General features: G+C 41.3%; 4 protein-coding genes across 5 annotated transcripts in view; 2 read left to right on the top strand and 2 right to left on the bottom strand.

Annotated features, from left to right (window-relative positions):
* Positions 1-535: 535 nt before the first annotated feature.
* Positions 536-4,607, bottom strand: LOC108091302 (vesicle-associated membrane protein-associated protein B). Its single transcript, XM_017190425.2, has 7 exons — positions 4,183-4,607; positions 3,884-4,093; positions 2,105-2,257; positions 1,922-2,031; positions 1,600-1,812; positions 1,426-1,533; positions 536-1,336 (listed from the first exon to the last, which is right to left on the bottom strand). The coding sequence occupies exons 2-7, from the start codon at positions 3,945-3,947 to the stop codon at positions 1,181-1,183; spliced, it is 804 nt and encodes a 267-aa protein (XP_017045914.1). The 5' UTR covers positions 3,948-4,093; positions 4,183-4,607; the 3' UTR covers positions 536-1,180.
* A 311-nt stretch (positions 4,608-4,918) lies between these two features.
* Positions 4,919-8,225, bottom strand: LOC108091352. Its single transcript, XM_017190505.2, has 3 exons — positions 7,989-8,225; positions 5,699-7,936; positions 4,919-5,639 (listed from the first exon to the last, which is right to left on the bottom strand). The coding sequence occupies exons 1-3, from the start codon at positions 8,107-8,109 to the stop codon at positions 5,206-5,208; spliced, it is 2,793 nt and encodes a 930-aa protein (XP_017045994.1). The 5' UTR covers positions 8,110-8,225; the 3' UTR covers positions 4,919-5,205.
* A 550-nt stretch (positions 8,226-8,775) lies between these two features.
* Positions 8,776-16,077, top strand: LOC108091315 (N-acetylneuraminate 9-O-acetyltransferase). The gene is given in 7 exon segments (XM_017190445.2): positions 8,776-9,234; positions 9,676-9,772; positions 9,851-10,046; positions 10,048-11,104; positions 11,107-13,304; positions 13,668-13,868; positions 14,902-16,077. Coding segments are annotated over 5 exon segments (2,583 nt in total). The 5' UTR covers positions 8,776-8,972; the 3' UTR covers positions 12,078-13,304; positions 13,668-13,868; positions 14,902-16,077.
* The window catches only part of LOC108091313, a 42,497-nt gene continuing 35,265 nt past the window's right edge, over positions 13,790-21,021 (top strand). The window contains exon 1 of one of the 2 annotated variants that reach the window (XM_017190442.2): positions 13,790-13,868. The gene's annotated coding sequence lies outside the window, so the exon portion shown is untranslated. Of the gene's footprint in view, positions 13,869-15,997; positions 16,078-21,021 lie in introns of those variants that run through there. The other variant, XM_017190439.2, reaches the window with a different exon arrangement.

Here is a 21,021-nt window from a genome sequence, read left to right on the forward strand (position 1 = left end):
ACGGACTTAGAGAGGGACAGACAGTGAAAAAGACAGAGAGAGAACGAGGGGGTGAAGCAACTTTTCTTTAGAGAGCATCAGCTTTGCAGAGCACATTGTTTTTTTTTTTCTTATTTTCTGAAGCTTTTTTCAATAATTGGTTTTGCATATAAGTGTTTCTTTTTTTTTTTTTGGTTTAATTTTTTTTTTTTTTTTTTTTTGTTTTTATGTTTTGCATTTTGCTCAATTTTTTGTCCTTGAAATTTGGTTTTTAACTCATTGACTTAATTTTTGCTCAATTTACACTGCCTTGTATTTTCGTGCGAAATCAATATCTTAGCAAGTGTCCGTTTGACTAACAATGCCAAGCAATTAAATAAATGTACGAAAAAAAAGTTAAAAATATGAAATCTTTATAATATAATCAAAATAATGCCACCTATAAATTGACTGAATTTAAGCATAGTTTTATGGTACAAGAACAACAGCATAAGACAGTGTTGATTGGGTATTAAATGTGAGTCCTCGTGGTTAAAAAAAGAAGAAAAGAAAGAAATTGCCAATATTAATAAAACTGAAGTTTATTCTCGTATGCAAAAGTATGAATAAATCAGCGTTCAAAAAAACTGCAGTTTCGGTTTTGCTTCTGCTTCTGAAGTTGCAGTCGAAGCATTGGCCAAAATCAATCAGCGACGAAAATTAGAAATGATTTTTTGTTTTCTGCTTCCTGCTAATTCAACTGCAGTTTTTTAAACACTGGGATAAATGATAATTTTGGTTGTTCTTTGAAAGTGTTCACTTTTTCGTTTAAAAATGCATCACAAACGAATTAAATAGGAAGTTGCAAAACTTTTTAAACTTAAACATAAGTGATAGCGAAAATAAAATGCAATTTAAAATCTGAGCAATAACAATATTTCTCAAAAGATTTTTTTTTTTTTCTTCGAATATGTTTTCATGTCTTTCCTATATATATTTCCCTTTCACTGCTACTTTGTTGTTTTGTCAGCTTTTTATTTTCGTCTCTGCGTGTTGCATCTTATTTGCCGATAATGGATTTGAATGCTCCTGCTGCCTGCTGTTGTTCTTTCGTTGTGGTTGCTGTTGTTAGTTGCTGCTGCTGTTTGATGGTGTTGCCGCTGTTTTTGCTGTTGCTGCTGCACGTAGCATGTTGCATGTTGCTGGCGTTCGTTTATGGCATTCAGAGAAAGAATTTGCCCAACAGGAGGCTTACGATGGCCGCAGCAATGGCAATTGCAATGTAAAAGACTGGAATCTGCTTCTCAGCCAACACTGGGGCATAGGGCTCATTCACCTGCTTAACGGCCGGCGAGCTGCGGTAGCGTGTGATTTGATCCTGCGAACGGGTTAAACAATTATTTATATTATATAAATGTACATATATTGCCTCTAGAAAATGGCGTAAACTATTTGCTTGTACCATACCTTCAAGTGTAGATTTTCTTTTCGCAGGTTGCCGTTGGATTCACGCAGCGCCTTTATCTCTTCGACCAGCGAATCCACATTCTCTGACGCATCAGGCAAATTCGAGGGCTGCATTAACAGAGATTATTTAAGCATATATTTAAAGGGGGCGGCCAGGGTTCAGGTAATTCTCACCTTATCCTCGCTGGAGAGCTTCGGGTTGCTCTCAAGCGCCTCAGCGCTGACTGAACTAGTGTTGACAACCGCGCTGACGCCTCCGGCGCTTCCGCTTCCGCCGCCGATGGCACCGCCACCGCTGGTATTCTCCGCATTCGCATCAGCGCTGGGCAACTCGAAGACGCACTTCAGCTTGGCGTCCATCAGCTGATCCGGTTCTAGTTCCTTCCACTGAGGAAGAAGAGCACAATATAAATAAGTACATTTCGAAAAATACGGATCAGGCTCATAAATGATTATTCGCACAAAGTATTAAACGTTTGACGCTATTTGTTCTTACCAATTTATTCAAATCGGTCAGATCAGCATCCAAAGGTGCGAGGACGCTCTGCACCATAAACTTGTGCTTGTTTTTCTCCTGCTGATCGTAGATGAACGGCTGCAGGCATACTATATTCAAGTGAGCAAGGCGAATACCGGTTATTAGAGCAGATATATGCGGAAATAAACATGTAATACTTACTCTCCACCTGGGTCGAGCGACAGGGCAGGATCTTGCCGATGTTTGGACGTACACAGTAGCGTTTCGGGGCGGTTGTCTTGATCTTGAAGACTAGGGGCAGAGCCGTATTGTTGCGCAAGGTCATTATTGTGACGACGGGTCGGTTGAAGGGACCTGCAATGTGATTGTAATGATAGACATAACTTTCGATTACTTATGAAATGGAAAATTGAATAATTAACCTTAGGTTCGAAGAAGTCAGGCATTATCACAATTTTTAAAATGCCTGCCGGCACTATCACACTTTCTGGATGCATCCGATTAGTCACACTCTATTGGCGATAACCCCACCCAACATACCACCCACCCCATAATCGCACTTTCCCTGCTTTTCTCTCCTTTTCAGTGTCCCCCCTCTTCCTGAATTTAGTGTCACGTCACGCTCATTGCGTCATTGGCCAAAGCAAGTTCAAATTAATTGAATTAAAAGCAAAACAAAAGCGAAAACTGGCAAAATATCGAACAGAACAAATACAACTAAAATAGCGGGAATTCGTTTTTGGAGTTACCCATCAAATCAAAGTAGATACTTTTTCATAAGATGTTATAACAAGTTATAGGAAATATTAATTTAAAAATTGTATCATCGATCTACATATATGATTTATAATTTATATGGTTCCATCCATTTATAATTTATTAAATAAATTATTTATGAATCATGTTATTGACGGTTATTTGTACATTGATTTTCATACAACTAGAAATCGATCGTAGGCCTTGGAAAATTCCCAAAACTCTTCACTTTCTTTTCTCAATTTATTTTTAAGGACGAAAAAAAAAGCATAAAACAAATTTAATAGTTACACACCGACTTCTTTTTTTTTTTTGTTTTTAGTATGTTTGAATGTACGTTTATTTGTTTCGACGAGTGTGTGTGCGTCAAGGAAATTTCATTAGACAAAGTCGCGTCATGCATGTGTTTTTGACCCTCCGTCTCCCACACCCTTCGCGATCTAACGGGAAACAAGGAGGGTGGTGCAAAAGAATGGGGCTAAGGCTCACACACACAAGAGCACACACAGAAATATGAAAATATTTGCGCACAGTGGGTTCGACTATTAAATTAATGGTTTATTCATTTAACATTTTAAATATTGGTTTTTTGGTGAAAAACTAAATCTGTTAGTGAGAGAGTTAAGCCCCCTTTGGGATTTGAAATGTATTGTTATTGTGCAAAATCTGTGCCTGCCTCAGCCACTGTGCAGGCTCTTAGCCTATATTGCAGTGTTGTTGCCGCTGCTGCTGTTGCTTTTTGGCCAAAATTCAAAGTGTAAAAAGACAAGAAAAAATGAAAATGGCCCATGACAAGTTTTTGCGTATAAAAATAAAAGGCTAGCCAAAAATCGCAGGGCGAGCGAGTGAGAGCAGGAGGGAGATCGAGTGCAAGTGAGAAAGAGAGCGACGCCAGCTGCCGGGCCGGCATCAAAAAAAATAAAACTATAGAAAAAACTTGAAAGAGCAGACGAAACACGTTGACAAGAAAAAACAACATGAAATGCGTTGAAAATCGTATGCGAAATAACAACAAAAACAACGGAAACTATTGATAAGCAGAAAGTCAAGGAAAGTGAGGAAAAGAGAGATAGAGAGTATGGAAAAACGCGTTGGAATGTGTTTGTGTTGAAGAGAGGGAGCGAACTTTGCAGTTTGCTCTTTGCAACAAACTGGAGGTGAATTGGATTTTTTGGTCGATATGAGGCGACCTCCCCCCGCAAATTAAGAAATAAATAAACTCACCCACAAAACGCAGCTCATGCTCCGGTTCAATGGTCAACGGAAGATCAAAGTGTGATTTGCTCATTGTGGCGGCTGTTGTTGCTGTATCTTCTCCGCTGCAGTTATTGTTGTTGGGGATATCTCTCTCTCGTATTTTCTCCACTCTTCTTCTTTGATTTCAGATTTTTGTGCGTCCTGCTTTTGGCCAATATTTGTTGTTGATGTTGGTTGCTGTTAGGGAAATGCACGCGAAATTGTATTATAAGGCACATACACTGAAACACAAACACATGTAAAATAAGAGTGGTTTTTTCGCTTACGTTTGCGTTTTTGCCCAATGTTTCAACGAAACTGCTGCTGTTTTTCGTTTTGTTTCGCCTCTCTTAGCTTTTTTTGTCCTCTTTCGTTTTTCGCCCGTTTCGCTCTCACAGGCGAAATATCGGTAAATTTATGCGACCACACACACACGCGTGGACAAGAAGAGCGAGAGAGACAAACACACGTACACGCACGCACAGGCTTTTCTTGCAGAAAATGTCGAAAAAAAAAACTACGATCAACGTGCGCTATTTCCAACGACTTTAAGCTGATTTTTCCTTCAATTTCGGTCTCGTTTTCGGGTTTTTCACGTTTCGATTTCTACGAAAAATTCCAGTTGCAAACGCAAATGCAAAAAAGCAAGAAATTCTGTCAGCAGAAAAAACCGCTTGTCCAACGCATGCGTCACTAGAGCTGGAAATAAATCGATTGTGGTGTCGATTCATCGATAAAACACACTATCGTAAGTGTCGGCTGCTGCGGGTGTGTGAAAAATTTAACTATCTTAGTTTTCAACCAATGTTCTGCGTAGCCCGGGGATCTACATCCATGGACGTATTTTGAAATCATTATACAGGATAATTTCTATAACCATTAAAAATCTTCAATGACTATACGAATTTATGCCTAAGTTACTAGAGCAAAGTTTTCCGTTAACTTACGTAAAGCGCTCAAATAAAACATGCAAATACTCGTTAAATTCAAATGGAAGTGAATTAAAAATGCGTATTTTGAACATTTGGTCATGAAAATTAACTTTATTAACATTTCCCTGATTAATAATTGATTTCATGGCCTTGAAAACTATAAATTAACTTAATTCATCATAGATTTCTTTTTAAGGTTATTATTTACGAAATAACTTGAAATTAAATCACTGTGTTCTGTTTTTCGAAATCGTTAGATTGTACACTCAATCTTTGTGGAAACGAAAGTTATAAACGTATTCATACGGTGTAAGGTCGCATCACACTTATCTAAATATTAGACTGGTGGCGACACTTTGATTTTGGTTGAGTATGTGATTATAGCGTTAGGAGGAGCGGACACAAAGCCAGACGAGCTTCTGCCATGATGTCGTTGCGAATCGAGAGCGGAGCCCTTGCCACAACGTCCATTAAGTGCTTAGAATAGGTGCGCCTCCCCACCGGTCGCGGTTTGCGGTGTAGGAAATGATTCCGAAAGGCGACCATATAGCGGCGGAAAAGGAACTTGTAGGCTTCCAAGGCAGACTCGCACTTGGCCTGCACAACCGCATGGCTTAGAAGGTCGAACAGCGCGAACACAATGCCCTTTTGCAGGCTCTGTGCAAAGAGGTTGGTGGCCTCCGCTCCACTGGCTTGTGTCAGCAAACTAAAGACACGCCGCTTATAACTGGAGTCGTCTTCATCCAGCCTGGCCACCCAAAAGTCGATCCGTTTCAGCTGGCTAGCTAACCGAATAACCTTCTGTCGCAATTCTGTAAAGAAACCCAATTATTAGCAGAGATCTTTTGGCTTTATCTTAAGGAGAACACACCAACGCCCAGCATCTGCAGATGCGGAAAATTCCGGCTCCAATACTTCACCGCCATGTCCAAAGCATCCACTCGAGCCTGCTCGAATGTGTTGAGATCCCATCTCAAAGCATCAATGGTGACCATCAGCTTGGAAATTAGTGGCCAGTTTCCCTGACGCCATTCAGGCAGAAAGGCGTGCATGTCCAGATAGTGCTTGGCCTCCTGGACAACCGGTGCCTTACCACCACTGTCCTTTGATTTCGCCTTATCCTTCTGGAGTCCCGCCAACTGGCAGTTGCCGTTCAACTGCAGCTGCTTTTCGGCCACTGAAATTTGTAGAAGCAGTCGCAGGATGAACTGCAGGATGGTATAGTTCAAGGGCTCGCTAAACTTTTCCAAGCCGTCGGCACAAGCCTCTAGGAAGGTGCCCTGTGCCTCCTTCAGCTGCTCCATGTCATAGGGACAGGTGCCGGCCCTCAGGCAAACCCAATATTTTCGGGACTTTGAACGCAGACCGTTGAGAATCTGCCGGTGGCCGTACATGGAGAGCAGAAAGGACAAGGCGTTCGGCTTCAGCAGCAGCTGTTCGTCTACCAACAGCTCCTTGGAACAGCCGGCCAGGTGGTGGACAGCATGGAGGGCGCAATGGCAGGCCACTCGCCAGAAAAGCTCAGCAAAGCGCTGGTGCGTCATTCCCAAACGGGCGAGATCGAGCCATGTCTGTGCGGGATTCTCATAGCACAGGTTCAGGAATTCGCCCAGTGGAAAATTCCTGTGGAATTCCAAACGATTGAAGAAGCGCACGCGCCGTTCCTGGTGATCAGGTGTCTCGAATTTGTAAACGTTTGTCACGCCGAGCCGGTCGCGTAGTTCCAGCAAGTGAATCTTTTCCTGTGTGCTACATTTCTGGAACAGGGGACGCAGGATCTTGTTCAGTATACTAGCATACTCCCCATCGTCATCATCATCCTCTTCGCTGATAGACATGGACTGATCGCCGTCGCCGTCGTCGTCCTCTTTCTCCTGCTTTATTTCTTTAATGGTTATGCCCTCGTCCATATCCACCCGTTTGGAGTCCACCACCTGGCCCAAATGCGACAGTAGCAATTCTGCATGGTGGGCGGTGAGCAAGTCTAAATGCTTTTCTATCGTCTCCACGCACTCATCACTGGCGAAGGTTATGACACGGCCGAAAACTTCGGCCAGGCCGGCGATCCGCTGATCCTTGGTGGTTTCACCAAGATCACCATCGAGAAAAGACAGCAAGTCTCCGATTGTCAACTCCGCCAGGCGCTGTTCAAAGCTTTTCGCTGCCTCTGCAAAGTTCTGCAACTGCTTGCAGACCGCATTCTGGCTAAGCTCCTCATCCGACTGGACTAGCTTGAGCATCTCGGCCGCCTTGCTGCAAATTAGCTCCTGGTAGCTATAGAGGACGCGCTCCGATGGCAATTCCAGCCACTGCATATACGTGTCCAAGGATACAAGCTGCATTATGCGCTGCAGGGCATCCAGCAGAATGAAGGCAAATAGTCGAAGATCTGACATGTAATCAGTTGAGTAACTGCCACTTATATCCACGCTCATCTGGCTGTAGATGGCAAAGCACTTGGGCTTTTCGCGGCCATTGGGATCGCTGAGAATCTCCGTAAGCAGCTCCAACAGTTGCTGCATAGCTTGAGCAAGGTAAACTCTGCGTGCGGGTACAGGCAGTTCCTTACGGCGAGCCTCGGAGTCCACAAGATGACGCTGTAGCATGCTTGCCATCAAGCGTAATAGCCGCTTGTTGGATTCGGGGATATTGTGATATACGATGGAACGTCCGGCTGCCTTTAAACCACTAAACAGCATAGGCAGAGTATCCAGGCGGTCCTTGGTAATGTGCGATATGGTCTCGCTGAGCGACTCGAAGTACTGATAGGTCAGCCAGCGGGGTCCGCAGGCGAGGAACTCCTCTAGCGGCTGTTGCATCCCGCATCTTAGGGCAATCGCTATAGTTAGGAATTGTGGGATAGCCGGCAGTTGACGGCACAAATGGATGCACCGGGCGCTCCACTGTGATTGATCTGAATGCTGTTCTGTGGCCGTATTTAGTATCAGATAGACCAGCAAGCCACGCAGGTGGTTCAATGCCTCCGGAACAGATGGAAGGGTCACTAGCTCCTCGGGACGCTTAGCATGCGGCTTCTGGATGACAAGGTCGTGCTCCAACAGTAAGGCATTCACCCAGTTGCAAGTCTCCGCAATGTGCTCCTCGTTTCCTGTCAAAAAAAGCCATTAAATCGGGATTCATATCCAATTACACCAACAAACCGCTCCAGTAAATTAAGTTTTTCAGGCATTTGACACTCTGCCCGCTTTTGTCCTGAAATAACATCCTCAGCTGAACAAACAACTGGCAATTGTCCAGTGGATGCTCCTTCTCGATCACCATATCTGTTGATTCGGAATTTTACCACTTTTTTTTTGCTGAAACCCTTATTGTTTAAAACGAATTCAATTAATGTGCGTTTTGTGCTGGCAACCGACTATCGATAATTTGCCGGCTCTTATCGATAGGATTCCGTGTCTCCTGGGAATAAGCTTCGTTTTTAAAAAACCGCGGTTATTAAATAAAAGTATATGTTTATTTTTTAAGTTGTAAAGGGATGTTAAACTTAACTCCCAAGACGACACACAAATCGTAGATAATCGACTTGTTAGCTAAATGGCCAAAAGTGAAATCGTAACGACCAGTGAAACTAAAAGTCCAAGCTTGCTTAGTTTGCAACATCGATTGTTTATATTTAATACTTACTGGGTAAACCTTACAAATTATTTTTTGGTGACCCGAAACTGTAATTCTGAGTTCAGAAGCTTACCAATTTAATCCTGAACTCTTAAAATCTGAACTCCCCTTTTTTTTACCTATCTAATTGTTCGTTTTCTTTTCTAATTTTCGGTCGATTTTATAATAATATCAATTATAATATAATAATCTTATATTGTGATAATTTTTAAAATTTTTTTAAACATTTGTTTTGACATTTGACGATACCAGCTGTTTGGCATCGATGGCCAAGTTGCGGGACAGCGATAAACGGCGGTTGCCTATCGGCCGGCGAAGCAAAAGCCAAAGTAAAAAGAAAACCCAAAGCAAAGTGGAGGAAAAGCGAAAGAGCAGTTGAAAGGAAAAGACGGTTGTCAAGGATCAAGTGAAACTGGGTTAAGACCATGCAATAGACCGCATTATCTATTTGAAAGGCCCAAGAATCCGAGGTAGAGGTGGAGCGGCGGCGGTAGAAGGGCCTATAAATTATGGAGCTTCGCGAATTGCGCGGTGGAAATGGTGGAAACGGAGGAGGAGCAGGTGTGCCCGGAACATCTGGAGCATTGGGAAACGGGGCCCCAAGTCCGGAGCTAGGTGGTATTTGCATTGGAGGCACAGGCGGAGGTCAACGGATGCCCACCAAAGCGGACATATTCATGGAGCAACTGAATGCCACCAATGCCAAAAAAGTGGCTCTTCTTTTGGTTTTAGGGTTTATCGTCTACCACGGCCTGCTCAATTGGAATTACGGTAAGTAAAAAACCACTTTCTTAGAGAAATACATATGCATTTATACATATAATACATACATACATACATATAGTATTAGTAGTTGATATTGCATTTGTATTTTCGTAGATTGAAGTTAAATCTAGTAATATTTAAAGTTTTGGACTAACTTTTTGTTATTTTAATATCTTAAGCCAGGCTATCTCCTCATCAAATTAAATGAGTCATGACTCATGAGTGCTATCAACATAAATTTTGTTGTGGATTTATTTTAAGTTGCTACATATATCTTATGTCTCACTGCAAGCACAAAACATAATTAGTCCTTTGTTATCTTTTACACACAAAGTATTAAGTCATGAATACTCGTGGGTAACAATTGGTGAGACTGTCTTGATAATCGGTAGATGTTTTGCCTTGTCTCACTCCTATTGTTATTGATTTGTCCTGTCTTTCTCGTAGGGAGTGACTCCTGCCAATGGCTTTTGTCCAAGGGCCGTTTTAAGGGCGACAACGAGTGGCAGCCGTACGGTTGCATGGTGCACAAGTACTCCCTCACGTGAGTAATTAAAAAGAGATAACCCAATCGCCCCTAATTAATGAGTCACTTTACCCAAAAATTCCCTATTATTTACAGTGATACTCGACGATGTTTGCGTTACCTCGCATTCTTTGACAACAAAAACAACTTTGTGTTCATTGGCGACGATAGTGTTCGGATGCTCTACGAGCGATTTGTAGAGCAACTTCGTTTGCCATTGGCCGCGGATGAAGTGCCTGAGGAGGAGGACAACAATGCCTCGGTGGCGGATGGCTCGGCTCGCTTTGAGGACAAAAAAGTTGCACATGCTGGCCCAGTACATTCGGGCGGAAGAGGTGAGTCCAACGCTGGTGGAGCACCTGTACCGCCTCGAGGCCGAGAAACAGCTTTCCTCCGTCTATGTGGTGGGCTTCACCTATGCCGGCTTACTGGCCGGCAACACCACGGACGATGTATTGCGCCAGTATGCCGCCAATCTCACCCTGCTGGTGGCCCCATTCCATCGCCTGGTGGCGCAGACTTCACGCGTTCTTTGGAAGCTAGCGGATCGCGTGGACGAGGAGAAGCTGCCCGCAAACTGGAAGCTACTGCAGAACAAGAACATTGATGGCTTAAATCATGTGGCCAGGAATGTTTTCCGGTACACAGAGGCCTCTGTTTGGGAATCCGCCTGGCATATATCCAATGGTCTACTGGACAACGCCATCGATGGCCATCAACTGTGCGCCCATGGACAGCGACTTGAGGTCCAGCTGCTGTGGAACATGTACTGCAACGACTACATGAACTACAACGACGGCACCTGCTGCAGCAGCTCCGAACCGCACACCACGCTGCAAATAGTGGCGTACGCCTTGTTCGGCGTCTGCATGATCCTCGTGTGCGGAATGTGCCTGCGGCGTTGGATGCTCCACCTGCGCGGCCAGACCCTGTATGTGCCATTGCAGCAACAGCAATCGCACGAGGGCGGCAGATCAGGAGGAGGAGGAGCGCCCAAGAATGCGTTATCCGCTTTGATAACCGATTACGGCACACCCATGGTGGCCCTTTCCCTGCTCGGCCTTATTCTGGCGTATTTCTACCTCTGCGATCGCACCAACTTCTTTATGAAGGAGAACAAATATTACTCGGAGTTCAGCTTCTGGATACCGGTGGGCTATGTCTTTGCCCTGGGCTTGTTCTTCACGGAGGATTCGCGGTTTACCAAGGTGTTGAACCGCGATCAAACGGACGAGCTGCGCGGCTGGATTCTGCTGGTGGTACTCATATACTATATGACCGGAGCGCAGCGAGTGCTGCCCATTCATATGCACATCAAGCTGCTGATCTCCGGCTATTTTTTCCTCACCGGCTAACACATTTTACGCACTTGTGGCAAACAGGCGGCAGTGGCTCGCTGTTCGTCCGCTTTTTCCAGGCCATGTTCCGAGCGAACTTCCTCAGTGTGCTGCTGTGCTTTTGCATGAACCGTCCGTATCAGTTCTACTACTTTGTGCCACTCCTGTCCTTCTGGCTGTGCGTCGTCTACTTTGTGCTGGCCCTGCCGCCTCGGATTTCGTCCGCCTCGGTGGACTCCAATCCGCTGCACTATCTGTACTTGGTGTGCAAGTGCATTGGCTGTCTGGGCGGCATAACGGTGCTCTTCATGTCGGAGGTGTTCTTCGAGCGGATCTTTGTGACGCGCCCGTGGAAGGCGCTGTTCGTGACGACCGACGACGACCTGCACGAATGGTGGCACCAGTGGAAGCTGGACCGGTACACGGTGGCCTTTGGCATGATCTACGCCGCGTGCTTTCACATCGCCCAAAAGTACAATGTGTTCGATGACAACAACCATGGGAATCTGTTCTCGCGGCGGACCTCGATATCGGTGACATTGCTGGCGCTGCTGGGCGTCGGTGTGTACACATCGTTCTCGTTCCTCTGCCGCAACGTACAGAACTGCGAGGAGATCCACTCGTACATCCTGTTCATACCGATCGTGGGCTATGTGGTCCTGAGGAACATCTCGGGCATTCTGCGCACACGATACTCGGCGTTCTTCGCCTGGTTTGGCCGCATCTCGCTGGAGCTGTTCGTCTGCCAGTATCACATCTGGCTGGCCGCCGATCGCCATGGAGTTCTGGTGCTGCTGCCCGGCTTCCCCACGCTCAACATGATCATCACCTCGTTCATATTCGTGTGCGCCTCGCACGAGGTGCACCGCCTCACCCAAATCCTGCTGCCGTATGCCGTGCCCAGCGATTGGCGCCTGGTCATGCGCAACTTCGTCATCTTTCTTATCGTGCTTATACCCGTGGCCCGATCCGACGGCATGTTCTGATACTGACACTGAGCGATCCGCAATCCAATTGCCGCCCAGGTAGTTACCCCAAAAGTATTCGGTAGTTAGCCGCCCTTAAGGCACAAAAGAAATAAACAATAAGTTTAACGCCAGGGTGGATCGGTTTTATAAGCTTACCATAAGTCTAACAAGTTTTGCCATATCGCAATTCTTTATGAAGGGCATTCGGCCTCAAGACCTTAGTCTTAATTATAATATGGTAACTCAATAAGAAGACCTCATCATAAATAGTGTAAATCATCGTCACTAGTTTGTAAAATATTGCCTTTTGACCACAGCAATGTAAAGCAATGTATCTACCAAAGGCAAAAGTTAGATCTGTTTATAATCCGTGATTTTGTTTAATACTTTTCACCACACGCTTTCCAAGTTTATGCTAATCGAACCACCCTAGTTTATATCGTGCGTGTCAGCAATAAAAAGTAAATCGTAGCCAAATCTCGAAACGGGAAGTTAAACATTAATTAGTTAATTACGTTCCATCTATCGAACTACCTTCTGAATCATTTTTGTAACTTAATACGAAGTTATAATTTAAAGAAAAATGAATTACTTAAATTTTAATTTCGTTTTAATGGAAGCTGTTTGCTTATATTATTATTGACCTTACTCGAAACTAAAGTAACTTAATTTCATTTAGTTTATAGGCTAAGAACTATACCATATTTTTTGTATTTTTGTTTACGAATATGTTTTTTTTAACAACAACAAAATGATTATTTTTATGTTTCTGGAACGCACCGTAAACACTAATTAAACTATAAATATGCAACATATATATATATATATATGCTGTATATAGCGGAATGATTGACGCCTACGTAAACAACCTAGTGATAAAGTAGCTTTAATTAAATTTTGCACAAAATACTTAACAACTCACCCACATCTCACATACGCACTCAATCACAAACAGCGGCAAACCAAATGTATAGAGCAAGATAATAAAGCAATGGATATATACTTATTTGACGCATTGTAAGCCACCGGGCGGAAGCCATCAGCCGGAAAATTTATTACACTTTTTGCGAAAAAAAGGGAAAAAAAAACAGGAAACAAAGCCAACTTTGGACTGGCGGCCACTGAACTGGGCATCCTGTAACGCGGGCACACGGATGTTGGAGCTTCACGGGGCAGAGATTGTGCTAATAGACGTGTTGCAAACAAGCTGCCACTAAGTCTGGGCAACACCGGGGAAATTCGTTGGTTAGTAAGAATACATTTTTCATTCAGTAGTTAAATTCCAACCAGATCTTAGATCATGCTCATTATTTTCAAGTCATATAATCCAAAACCAATAAGTATTTTCTGTGATGATTACAATGTTCTAAATGCGAACTGGTTCAACGTAAAAACATAGAACTCATTTACATTTTTAAATAGTATTTCTTAAAGCATAAAATATTTATAAATACCAAGATATTCACTGCGATATTCAATAAAGTTAACATTTTTTAATAAGTTTCTTGATGATGTTCCTAAGAAAGGGAAAATGTTGAAGAAAACCTGCTTGCTTATGAACTTTTTAATTTCTATTTATTTTATTTGTGCACCCCCCATTTTCTTTAGTGTAAAAACAAAGGTGGTGTCAGTGTGCACACTTTCCATTTACAAAAAACATTCGTTCAACTCGTGAAAGTAAAAAGAGTTTTGCCCCTTCAGCGCCTGGATGGGAATATGGATGTAAATGACGATGCGGACGAGGATGAGGATGGAGGATGAGGATGAGGGGCAGGATTGGAGCTGCGACAGTTGCACGCGTCAACAAAGGTACATATTTGCATACATAAGTAGACACACTCTCAGTTAATGAAGAACTTAATTCGCACACAAACAGAAGCCTGTCGCGTTTAATTGGAAAATGTTTCGGGGTTTAAGGTTTTAAGACTTGTGTGGCAAGCGAACCGCAACACGAGACATTTTCCGCTTCTGTTGCGAAATCGTGACGATTATATTCCTACACATTTGCTCTTAAAGATAAATACGAACAAACGTTAAAACTTCACTAATCTCGTATCCCTTAAAATGAAAATTTGACTCTGTTTATTGTTATTTATTAAGGTCTAGGGATTTTATCGATCAGAATTCAAGTGATTTTCTTTTTTAACTGTTTTTGAACAGTTTTTGTGTTTTTTTTTTATATTATATTGTATTTTGCGTGGTAAAAGCTTGTTCTGCGATCAGCTTTATCCTTTGGTTGGCAACTGGAAAGCTCCCAGCCGGCCTCAACAAGTGGCTTTTCCGCTCCACATCCGGATTCAGGGAAGCTATCGCTTTCCTAGCCGCGAACCAGGTCAGTACGACGCAAAATGAAATGCTTTTGAGTGGGAGCTGTCAAAGCTTTTCCGAGCCATGTGTACTCGGCTTTTCCGATTTGCAGCTCGGCGGGCCGAGGGCTAAAGGTTTAAATTCAGGCGCTCAACGGCGGCGGCTCCCAGTCTTTGGCTGAAAGTGTTTGAAAACGGTTCGTTGGCTCTTGCCCAGGAAAAGTTAAAATCACAGCGGCACTCTTACCCAAACTGTTGGGCGCCAAAAAAAAAAAGAAAACCAGTTGAGCGCCAAACAACCAAGTTTTTCGGCTATCATTCTAGGAATTTAAAATTGAAACTAAAAGCATCGACCCAAAATGCCGCGCAATTTGTGACTGCTGCTGTGGTTTTCCAGAAGCTTAATTTTATTTTGTCGTGTTCTAAGCGCCAATGAATCGTTTTTAGTGCATAGGTCAAGTGCTTGTTCAAGTGTATGCTTCCAGTTAAATTGAAAATATTCAATTTTTTTCTTTTTTTTTTTCTTGTTCCTGCAGTAAACATATCACAAAAACATATGTACTTACGCAAATCGAAAGTGAATTGAATGAAAATCCAGGAAATCAAAGTCGAAATTTTACCCAGTGCTGAACATCACAAATTGAAATCAAAGTCAATGGAAATCAAACTACAGATCAGAATTTGAACTTACCATCTGATCCGAACTTAAAATCAAGTAAACATTTACTTTATATACTATATTAATCACTTTAAATAATCCAGTTTTTGGAGTGAATATCAATTTATTATCAAAACAAAAAATTCGGAGTTAAGTCTACAAACTATTTAAGATCGGATAAATTCATCCAACCATATTAAAGAACAACTATTAGATTATACTGCTTAAAATAATACATGATCCAAGAAGATCTAAAAAATACAACTTCACTTTGTTGTATATTTACGATCACTGTCTAAATATTAAAATCAAAATTTAAGACAAATCTTACTGATTAAAAGAAACACCTAATCGAACTTACTTCTACACAATATTTTTCCAAACGCCAATTCCAAATAATCTTAAAAAACACATCTGGAAAAAGGAAAAAAAAAACCATTTAGATGTTATCAATAATTTAAATTTAACAAATATTTATCGAAAACTATTGAAACCAATGAAAAATCTTTAAAGAGCTTAATATGCATCCCATACTCGATCGACACTATAGTGATCGATTTCAGATCAAGCTGATAACTCGATACTTGATTGAGTTGCTTCGATTAAGAAAAAAATCAAAGCGCACTTCTGAACTGTCGGGTAACTGATGAAATTGTTCAAATCCAATTAATATGATGGATTACTAAAGACATCTAATAATTGATCAATGATCCATCCTGATCACAACTTAAAATCGATATATAATCAAGAAAAAAAAACATTTCAACTAACTCGATATTACGTGAAGAGTCCCCAGACCGAACTTAATATTGAATCGTTTTTAAATACTCAACTTAAAACTTAATACAAAACAGACTATAATATAATCCCAATATTCAACAACAGAGTGAAATCAACGATTCAGGGACAATTAAATCGCGATCGCGCATCGACACCAAACCGATGTAGGCAAATATTGACCTTTTGACCAAGCCGAAACCAAAAGCCGAATTTATTCATCATGAGGTTCAAAAAGCGGCCAGGACCTGTGATCTAAGGACATCGCTACCAACAGGTGAGAAGCTTTGGGACCAGTAACTCAAATTCAATTTCGATGTCATTAAGTTGTTGGCAGTGCCATTACTGTTGGTTGTTGCTTTCGTTGTTTCCGTTGTTATCGTTGTTATCATTATCATTATCACCGCTCTGTAGCTCTTACTTATGTCATTTGCAATTACAACTGCTATTGCGATTACAATTAATGTTGAGTACACGAGCGAGATGAAAGCGATGAATGAACGAGCAGACAAAAAGATACGAAGGTACAACATCTATTTGCGCGAGAGAAAAACGAAAAGGACACTCGCGAAAAGCTTGTCTTTTAATGCCTTTTACTGCGCATTAGTAATACAAAGTACTTCCAACTAAACACCCTTCGCATCCAGTCGCTAGTTTTCGCTGGATATTCGGGGTTTCGACTTAATTTGTGGATTAAAAACGCAGACTTGGGTATTGGGCCACCTGCCTACAATCCGCCATCTCCACTTGGATGTGCGAGTGTCCTTGTGTATCTGGCAGTTAATTAGAATTGCGTTGGCCCGGTTGACGGCTTCTTGTTTTGATTGTGCCAGACAGACGCTTAGACAACTCACGTCTTTGCCTACAATTTGGCCTTTTCTCCCCTCATATTTTATACCAATCCTTCACACTTGTCTGCACTGAAAAAATAAACCGAACCTGGCAAATCAAACCTAAAAAATTCGAACCACCGAAGTTCTGGTTTCACTTAACTTCGATTGATGCGATATAGAAAAAGTTTTTCTATATTAGAAAAGTGTTTCAAAGTTTCGAAAAGTCGATTATTTCAATTACTTGGTACATTGGTTAAACTTGTTAATATCGAAGTCAGATTTTTGAACTATCCACCTGTGATTTTCCTCAGTGTGATTTAGACACACACATTGCTTGGTAGGGCCCGAGGACATCGGTATCCTTGCATTTGCTAAGAGGGTAACATCTGCCTGGTGGCCTCCCTCTATCCTCATCCTTCCCCCCATTTTCTTGGCGCCCTTTTCGCTTTCTTCTTGTTTGTCACGAGTTTATTTTTCAGGGACTTGGAATTGTTGTTTTCGTTTTGGTTTTTCGTTTTGCTGGCGGAATCATATGACTTTGATTGTTGCTTCTCGCCTGGGAATTGCTCTGTGGTATCCAAGATTCTCAGAACTGATGTTGCCATTTTGGCTAGTAGTTTCATTCAATAAGTTTTTATTGATTCAAAGGAGTTTTTTTTAAATTATTCTACTGTATATTGTATTGAATGATAATTCAGTAATGCTTTGCTTTTTTTAATTCGTATCTATAGATATTATTTTCGTAAAATAACACCAAATATAGTTTAACAATACAGTGCCTTTGAAGTGTTCATTTCGATTCCTGAAATTCACCCACTGCCCGGTTTTCCTGCTGGATAACCCCGTACTTCAGACCCTCTAATGTATGCTACACTTTTGTTTTTCGTTCGTTGTCATTTGCCCCGGGAAACTCAAAGGCGAAAAAAAATGGAAAAAAAATATGAAAAATGCCAAATGTAAACAAAATCAAAAATGCCGGCCATGTCCTATGGCGTTTTGCTCCACATATTTTCTTTGTTGCCTCCCCTAATATATACAAATATTTTGATGGAGGGAAAAAACACGAAAAGTGGAGGGTGGATGTGGAGGTGGAATTGCTGCGTCTGTTAATTTCATTTTCCTCCCTTTCGTTCCCGATTTTGTTGTCAGATGTCCTGGACTTTGTCGAAAGGACCTTGCGAATATAAAACTAAAAAGAAAACACGAGAGTTGGACGCGCAAATAAAAATCAAAGTGGGCCGAACTAATTCATGAACCAACTCGTAATGCGTTTCATAAATGAATTTTGAAAAATTTCTAAAAAACTAAGTAAGATTTAAGGGAGCTTCATAAGTTTCCATGTCGAATACTCATTTCCATAATTCCCTTACCTCATTGTACCTAAAATAAATGAGATTTGTATTTCCCAATGAATGTTGGTTCATCTTTCCTTCACGAAAAAAAAAAGTGTTTTCCATGACCTTGTTTATTTATACTATGTAATTTATTTGCGTTTTCCATTTGACATTGAAGCATTAGCTCTATGTGACATCGTTTCATCTTTCTATAGTTACAATTGATGTGATTACTTCAGAACATATTCTAAATTCCAATTCAATTTTAAAAATTGAATTAAAAATTGAGCTGCATGCACTTTGGTTCATATTTTTTCGTCTTTTTTTAGTTGTTTTCAACCATTTTTCATGTTCGCTGTTTGTTTGTTGGATTTTCATTATTTATAACTACAATTTAAAAGCTGTTGCTGATGCCGACGGCGCAACCTCTTGTTGTTGTCCTCGTCGTTTGTTCTCCTGTTTTTATAAGAACGTATACATATTATTTTAGTTTGTTTGAATTTGAAGTGCCTACTGTGGTTATTGTTCTGTTTTTTCGATGTCTGGTTACGCTAGCGCTTTCACTTTCCGCCACTTTTTTTTCCCGTGAAACGCTTTATTCGTTCCCCGATTTCCGTCCGCCTTCCCGCTATTTTCATCCATGCGAAAATTGCTACGGACTTTCTCCGGGAACGTGTTGCAATTTGAGAGGATATATAGCGGATAAATATATTCCCCTTTAATTGATATTTTCAGCTGTCTGGTTTCACTTCAGGAAACTGATTTATTTTTGGTTTTATTTTGTTACCAAGCCTATTCTTTTTTCAACATTTTCTCTCTGTGCAAAAAACGAGATCTTAGGCTAAGGCGACAGGATTTTTAACTCATATGCTTTTTTGCGAAATTGAAATGTTCAATAATCTTCCCCAGAGATTCCTACGTCCCTGAATTCCCTCCCGAATTCCACTCAATCTTCTTCCGCCGATTGACCCACAAAAGGAGCTTAACTTTTTTCTCCAAAAATACAGGAAAATTGGGAGACTGTGGTTGGAACAATGGGGACTCGCGGATAGGTACACATCACATGGTCATAAAGCATGAAGTAAAGGTCTTTTTTTTGGAATTCGTGGCTTTTTTTATGAAAGCTCATAAAAGCGAGCGATAAATCGATCACTCTGATTGAAGTTTATTAAAAGACGTTATCGATAGCGATAACGATTCTAATTGAATGACTGTTCTGATTATGGAAATATTTATATTAAGACGTGACTCAATCGAAAGGTCAACATTTTGCGGAATAGGAAATGAGTCGACAAAGCATTTATCTTTGATAATAAGTTGAATTCCAACTTAATCCAAGGATTTAAGTAACCAATAGCCAGCAAAGAGTTTTACATTTCACATTCAAATTTCTGGAGAGAAAATCAACAAAAGGCGGGCACTAGAACTTCATTGAACAGAAAACAACTCAGATTTAAGTGCTTTGCATCTGCATTCCCGGCATGAAATCTTCAGGAACTTGTAAAGTTGGGTGGTATAAGCAGGATAAAAAATAGATGCTTTTCTTTTTCGTTTTTTTTTTCGGCAGCTGTGCAATCACATTAAAAGTCTTCGCCCACTGGCAATATGAAAAATTACTTACATTTGCATATGAAAAAGTACAAAAGACGTGCAGAATTTCCATACACAGTTTACACAGAAGAAATAGCAATAGGAGAAAAACAATAAAAGCACCCCCTTAGTGCAAAATATTTATTAAAAACCCTTCTCACTGCCTTGCAACGAAATATATTACTTATCTTGGAGGAATTATCTGGTGTTTGCAATATGATAAACCATCTCGAAAACAAGGTCAAAGTTCCTATTTTCCCCCTGTCACAAAGTATGAATATATTTTGATACAGCATTTATGGGTCCACACCTCACCTTATGTCTGTCTGCCAGAATGTTTATGTTGAAAATGTCTGCCTGAAAATTCATTCTGCTTAACGCTTGGTTCTTTGGCCGTGTGAAAAGTCGGAGTGTCGGCAATGAGAATTTGTGTGTTTCGGCGAGAAGAAGAAAGAACCGTGGGGACCATGTGTGTATTTTATATGCTAATGCGTTTAAAATCATTCAAATCGTGTCTATATCATATACCATACACCACACACGAATGTAATTTGCAAACTTTTTCCAAACTGTCACTCTCTCTTCGCACAATGTGCAAATGGCAGTCAAATCTGGTCGACGACGCGTCTGGCCGTATAAATATTTATGGCCCGCACTGTATGCGTTCATAAACAAGTGTGCGATTCTCAAGTCAAACACGAACTTTCAACTCGCATGGTGGAACAAATAAAACAATGTAATCAAATAAATCTATGCGTATGCATTTTGAACCAAAAAGTGAAGCCAAGTCAAACAACAATTCGAATTTTATTAAAACCAACCATTTTAAAATTCCCAAGGAAGAGGCTTTGAAAATGCAATTTTATTAGTTGTGTACAATTGTGCTTTGAGGTTTATGGCCAACAAGCCCAAACAAAGCTGTAAAATTTTCTTATGCAAAAATCGTTTTTAAAAAGTAAAATCTTTTTGTTTGGCTTTGTGAAAGAATAAGTATTCCCTATACGAGCATTAGGTCATTAAGGCCACGGACCAGTACATGCCACGCCCCCAGCCCCAAAACCGCTTGCTGAAAAACATTTCAACATTTCCCTCGAATAACTGAGCAAAGTGAAATAAGATAAATGAGCCAATTTGACTTGGCGTGCGTGTCCTGGCCACAATAACAAATAACCAAATACCAAATACCAGAACCGCCCAAAAGCCACCCACATGAACCCGAAGAACCCAGAGAACTCGGGGAACCCAGAAAACCCACACCTGTGCCTCAACTTTCGTCTCTTTCTCTGCTTTTGGCCCGCTTAATAGGCCAATCCATATGCAGCCAAGTCAAGCGTCGAAAGCGGCGGATTCAGTTTGTCAATCACAGGGCTTTAACCGAATTTTTGAGTGAGATTTATTTATTTATTTCTGCTTTCCCGGGAATCTATAAATTGGCATTTTCCTGTAATAATTGATTGTAGAGAA

The sequence above is a fragment of the Drosophila ficusphila genome, unplaced genomic scaffold (assembly GCF_018152265.1).
Source record: "Drosophila ficusphila isolate 14025-0441.05 unplaced genomic scaffold, ASM1815226v1 contig_198, whole genome shotgun sequence".
Lineage (NCBI taxonomy): Eukaryota > Metazoa > Arthropoda > Insecta > Diptera > Drosophilidae > Drosophila > Drosophila ficusphila.